The sequence below is a fragment of the Sinocyclocheilus rhinocerous genome, unplaced genomic scaffold, assembly GCF_001515625.1.
Source record: "Sinocyclocheilus rhinocerous isolate Xijiao unplaced genomic scaffold, SAMN03320098_v1.1 scaffold672, whole genome shotgun sequence".
In the NCBI taxonomy this organism is placed as follows: domain Eukaryota; kingdom Metazoa; phylum Chordata; class Actinopteri; order Cypriniformes; family Cyprinidae; genus Sinocyclocheilus; species Sinocyclocheilus rhinocerous.
In genome coordinates this window covers 617745-624114 of record NW_015624650.1, presented here as the reverse complement: position 1 = coordinate 624114, position 6370 = coordinate 617745, and the positions used below count along the sequence as shown (strand labels likewise).

The window sequence follows — 6370 nt, the reverse complement described above, 5'->3', positions numbered from 1 at the left end:
GTGTGTGTGTATATATATATATATATATATATATATATATATATACTGTGTATATATATAATTACATCCTTTTAAATAGTCTGCAATTAATATTTTGTCACAGGCTCTACTACATGTTATTTTTAGTTCAGAATCATGGGAGAATCGTGATCTCTATTTCGAACCAAAAAAAAACAACAAACATGATTATCAATTTATCCAGAATTGTGCAGCTCTAATGTAAACACAAGTACTGTGTATTTTAAGCTATACTTGCAAAGCCATTTTGCTAGAGCAGGATTGTGTGCTCAGGTACTTGACGTTGTCCAGTTATCCATATTCATTCATGTTATTCAGTTATTCTATCTAATGTTTTTTGCAATATTTAATTGGCACTAAATATATTTTAGTCATTTGATTTGAGACCATTGTCTAGTATTGAAAAATATGGATATGCAGGAAACAGAAACACTGAATACAGGTGTGTGTGTGTGTGTGTGTGTAATGTAAACAGGAGGTGTGTGTAGGCAGGGAGTCTCCTAATCTCCTCCACTCAGCATGAACACATGCCCTAACCATACAGAGAGAATTACGCTGACATTACAACCAAAGTTAGATGATAAATGTAAAATATTATACCATGATGATATTTATGTATTTGTCTGAAATGGCTTAAACGTAAATGTCAAAATTTAAATATAGTAAAAAATCTAGCTCAACAAAATAAAGGCACAAATACTTTTTTTATATTTTACTGAACCATTTTATTATGAAAGATGTGATGCAGGATAAATCAGAGTTTTGAATCAATTTATGAAACTGATAGTTTGAACTTATTAATGGAAATGAAATTACAGCTAATGCCGTTTTTGTTGAAGCTTAAATCAGTTTAAATTCTTAAACATCTCTTTTACGCGAGACAAGGAAGGATTTAATTTGGCCTGTAAGTTTCCTGAAGAGTGCAGAAAATTCATTGTGATGTTCATGATGTTGCTTCACTAGCAAAATCATTGTGAATGTGTTTTGAATTTGATATACCACCCAGCCAAAATGATGGCAAATTTTTCCGGAATGATTATTTCAAACAAAGCAACCCTTGTAGCTTACGTTTCTTCATAAAATAACTGTCAATGTATTGTAAATGTATTGTGAAATATTAAATATATGGCCCAGCCAAAATGACAACAGATTTTTCTCAATGATTATTTCAAACAAAAACATCTGCCTGCCTTTGAAAGGTATGGTGGAATTTTTCATTGACTGATTCCATGTTAGTTACACTTTCTCCCCGGTAACATGGTTGCTATTTTAAGTAGCGTCTCACTGCATGTGATGTTTGACTCTTGATTTTCAGGGTGGTAGTTTATTGGTTTTGGTTTGTCATAAATGGAATGGATCAGACGTACCACTTGTTGACCCTGTCAAATTGTGATCTGTTTGTCTTGGTTGATGTTAAACTTAGATCATGTCAAAAAAAAAAAAAGAATGCCTTGGGTCCTGATGCTTAAAGCACTCTGTCACTGCAAGGCAGTGCATAATCTAATAGTGAGATAAGTGTGTGTGTGACTGCTAGGGCCTGTCTCTACCCCGTTAACACACTTAAGCTGGGCTTAACCAACCCAAATCTGATTAATACCCCCTCCCGTCCTCTCCCAGCACCCTTTGGGCCTCTCGTAATGAGAGCTAAACAAGCCCAGACCCAGACCTGAACCCACAGATGAATAAACGGGTGATTACAGCAGGCACAGAGAGAAAGGGAGACGCATTGTCTGTCAGGAAGGAAGAGTTAAAGGCTCCTAGAGATGAAGAGAAAGACCGAAGAGGAGAGCAGGATAGAGGTTGAGTTACAGTGTTTGTTGGTTGTCAAAACATTAGGAATGTAACCTCAGCTTGAACCTAGAGATAGACAGATAGACAGAGAAAGAGACGGGCAGTTATAGGGTCAGCGTATATTCAGGGCTTAGCCCAGACCTCCTGGGATGCTTATGGGATGTTTTTAATTAAGTGGTGGAATAGGAATGTTGAAATGTTACTTCAAGCCAAATTACTGAATATGAGAAGAATGGGAATGCTAGCGGATAGTTTTCTCCAAATATATTTGGTAGCAAGAGAGTCTTTTTTCATTTGTGAAGTATTTGGCTGAAATTAATTTTTCGGTTTAGGCCGAAACTGTTTTGGAAGGCCAAAATCACTGACGGAAATGAGGACGTATAAATTAGTGTATACAACGTGTGGGGAAAACTACAACAGGTAAACATATCAGCTGTGTGGTCTCTAGTGCTGGATTAACGATATCGATTTCTAATCTTTAATCTATCTTAATTTTTATGAACCAAGATCTTTTTAGTTTATGCTGTTTTCAGTTGATGCATCAACAAAACTTCACTAAAAACTATTTGTAGTGCACCTACCATCCATTAATTGCTATAAGCTTTGTGCATTTCAGCAATGAACTGGAGTAGAAACATAATTATATAATTGAAAAGTTAATATAGAAACTGCATTTTGTGCAATTAAATGTTAATTTACAACTCTTTTTTTATTGATAGTGATAATTATTTAAAGGGGTCATATGACGTTGCTAAAAAGAACATTATTTGGTGTAATGCAATGTGTTTATGCGGTTTAAGCCTCTCTGAAACGCGTTGATTTTTACAAAGCTCATCGGTCTGGACGTGCCAGACTGTCCTTGCAAAGTTGGAACTGCCCCACTTTATAGAAATAGCCTTTGTGTGTAGACGGCATTGTAGGCTACTCTCCCAGGTTCAGGAAACAGTCCTCCGTAAAATGCGCTGCACACATCTGAATATTTGGGTTGAACTGTTCTGGAACAGTGTTGTAAATACAACTTAACCACTGATTTCTAGTTGTGTCCTCTTTTGGAAGGCCAAACAAAGTAGTTTCGCTTTCACACCGAAACGTCTTCACAACAAGGCGGCAGCAACAATACTACAGCGAGAATAAAAGATACGCCTTCTTTCTTTGTGTAAACATTTGGGCGGTGTTATGCAAATCTTCCCACACAGTGACGTAGACGTGGGGGCGTGTTTAAACGAGGTGTTTTAGGAGAGCGTGGTTGAATCTTAACTTTTAAAAAGAATATCTCTTTGGGTCTTTGCAACTTTAGGGATCTTATCTATTCACGAACAGCTTGTAACACTCCAAAGAGAAAGGAAAACTTGAAATCGCATCTATGACCCGTTTAATAAATATCTATCTATCTGTCTGTCTATCTGTCTGTCTGTCTGTCTGTCTGAGTTTCAGAGTTTTGATTAAAAATATATGTATATATTCCTGGTGCATCACTAATAAAAAGAGCTATTCAGAGTAATAATCACTAATAAAAAGAGCTATGTATTATGGTACAGTATGCATTATGGTAATATTATATTGAAGATATAGACAAAGTTTGAATTATAAAAATAGTGTTAAAATTAGTTTGGAAGATAATAAGCTATTAAAATGAGTATTTTAATAATATATGGTATATGGTTTATGTATATGGTAAAATATATGGTATAGTTACTGGATTTAGTGAAGTTTGTGAACTTGGCATTGTTTCTTAAAAGAGTTTGCAAGTACAGCAGATGCAGTAAATTTCTGTATGTTCTGCTTTAGTTATCTCTAAATATTTTTGACATCTGGATGGAAATGCCGTCAGTATGCAGCATGTCAGTTAGACTTAATGGCAGTAGTCAGAGGAATGATTTCTGGAGTAGATTGCACCTCTGAATGATTTTCTTAGTAACAGAAATTACAAAAAAAAAGTGTGAAAAACAAGATGATTAAAAACATTCAGGGCTTCGCTTAAGAAAATTCAGAAGCTTGCACATGGAGAAAAACAGGGAGCAAGAGACATAGAGAGAGAGAGAGGGAGAGCGAGACAGCAGAGGGGTCATTGTCAATGAGCAGTAATGTGGTGTGTTATATAAGTGTTCTGTGTGTAATTCGGTTGACATGAGAGAACAGACTGACATAAACACTACAACACACACACAGTGTGCTCATTCTATTTGTCCCTGCCTCACCTCATTCATCTCTCTCTTTCTGTCTCTCTGATGTAGTGGGTGTCCTAAGTGCATTTATTTGTTTGCACACACACTATTATGCAGTGGCGCCAAACTGGGATATGCAACAAAACACAATTTTTTGTTGTTGTTTTTTGTTTTATTTATTTATTTTTAATTTTTTTTGGCTCAGTCATATCATATTCAACAGTGGTTTTCTGTTCAAAATTTTCTGTCGGATACCCCCTAAATATTATATTGTTGCACTTTTGTGTGCTTAATTGTTTTCAGTGTTAAAATTCTATATCCTATGCCAGTTTATTGTACAGATACAACTATATGGTCTAAAACATACTCGACATAAGAATGTGAACGCAAATGCTTCTAGCTTTTCAAGCTCAATTTTTACCCATCATTCAGAATGCACTGCATAACTTAAGTACACGTTACATTTACAGTATCTCCGCAAAGGAATGCCAGGCATTAACGTCTTCTAAGGTATGTTTCTGGCCTTTCACAGGTTAACTTCCTGAAAAGTTAAATCACTGGCTCTGTAGTGTTATCAAAACCTTGTTCTGTTGTCTTGAGCGACCGGCATGTCACCTTCTGACTCAGCTGGTGCATGAGTTTGGGTGGGACTAACTGTAAATTGGTAAAAATAGAGTAAAAGATGGAGGCGGGACGGGGAAAAGTTTCTCTGCTTTCTTACATTATTAGTCATTATTCGCATTTTAACTGAAAAACGTGATTACACAAACTTCATGGGTAATAAGTGGCTTGTTTGCTGAGGAAAATATTGGCACACGAACAGGACAGGAGTTCTGACATTGCTACTTCCACGAGACCATCTCCAATATTTGCAAATAGGACCGATGTTGATTTCTAGTCTAGTCTTTTTTCTTTTTTTCTGAGAAACCATGTAAAAGAGGCTCATGATTGAAAATCAGCTAATGTTTGCATAAGCAATCACCTAGAAACCACCCAGGTGCTTGATTAAAAGAATGAAATTCTTTATAAGGAAATTTTGTATTGCCAAAAATGTTTCTTAAGAATTTTTTAAACACTTATGAAGACCAGGGTTATTATAGTTAACTAAATCTGAAACTAAAAACATTTTTGTTACTTAAAATAAAAGTTACCTGAATTTATGAAAAGTATTACAAAAAAAACTAAATTTAGTTTAACTTTATGTAATAAATTACCAAAAGTAAAACTATATTAAAAATGAATAAAAACTATAAATATATATTTAAATAATAATAATGATTATTTAATTATTTAAATAACTAAATAATAAAAAGCTAATAAAATGACAAAAACACAACAAAATTACTAAAACTGTAAAATTAAAATTAAAATGTAAAAATATAAAAGTAAAAACCGATTTATCTTAATGATCAAATAACACTACTAAAGGCAAAAATCTTAATAATACTGAAAAAAAACATTGCTAAAGACAAAAATTCCTGAAAAGAATGTTAAAAATAGTTGTAAATAACCTCTTAAAGTTAGGATAAGCTACAACTTGCCTTAAAAAGTGTGCATGATTTGCACAAGTACTCTAAAGTGACATTATTGATTGATAATATAAACATTGATTGGTTATTATTATGTGTGAAGTGAATTTTGCTAAATTCGAATTTCAGTAACAACTCTACAAGATTGACTCTAATAGGGAACTCGTTTTATAATTACATCATAATTTTCAGAAGATTTGAAATACGTGGCGCATTATTATGGTAATCTGCTTGATTGCAAAAAGATGGCTATGGTATTTTTCATTGAGTTGATCATCAAGTCTTCTACAAGAACCACCATACAATCAGATAACACTAAAGCCTGTCATGTTCTTGGAAATACACATATTATTGTAATGAATCTGGCCCCAGAACATGTTAGGAGCTGTTAGGAAACAATACACTGACAACCACACTGTAAAAAAAAATCTGTAAAATGTATGTGTAACGTAGTTTGTAGATCGGGAAGAAGGAGGCGGGAACCGGCGAACATTAAAGATTTTAATAATAAAATAACCAAACACAAAATAAACTCCAGGCCTGGTCCTCTCTCGTCTTTCACTGTCGTCCCTCCTCCTTTTTATCCTTCCGGAGCTCCTCTGTGAGACTCGAGACCGGTGAGTGGCGCAGGTGTCGCGCATTAGCAATTACTCCACCGGCCTCGCTCCGTTCCCACGGCTCTCGGCCCCGCCCCTCTCGTCACACCGTTTTAGTTTGGAAATTCCACGGTTGCGTTTCAGTGTAAACTGACCAAAATGGAGACTTTTGAAAATGATGGCGTGGCTGCCAACATCCGCTCTGCGTATCTTTGACGACCGTGTAAACAATAACATCATGCTCATTGTTGTACCTGCATGAATGGTCATG

General features: G+C 35.1%; 1 protein-coding gene across 7 annotated transcripts in view; it reads left to right on the top strand.

Moving 5' to 3' along the window:
• The window catches only part of LOC107745620 (retinoic acid receptor alpha-A-like), a 124324-nt gene that overhangs the window by 93133 nt on the left and 24821 nt on the right, over positions 1–6370 (top strand). The window contains exon 1 of one of the 7 annotated variants that reach the window (XM_016559578.1): positions 1440–1817. The exons of the other annotated variants lie outside the window; for them this stretch is intronic. Within the exon in view, the coding sequence (XP_016415064.1) occupies positions 1697–1817 (121 nt within the window). The 5' untranslated portion in view covers positions 1440–1696. Of the gene's footprint in view, positions 1–1439; positions 1818–6370 lie in introns of those variants that run through there. 7 annotated transcript variants of the gene reach the window in all.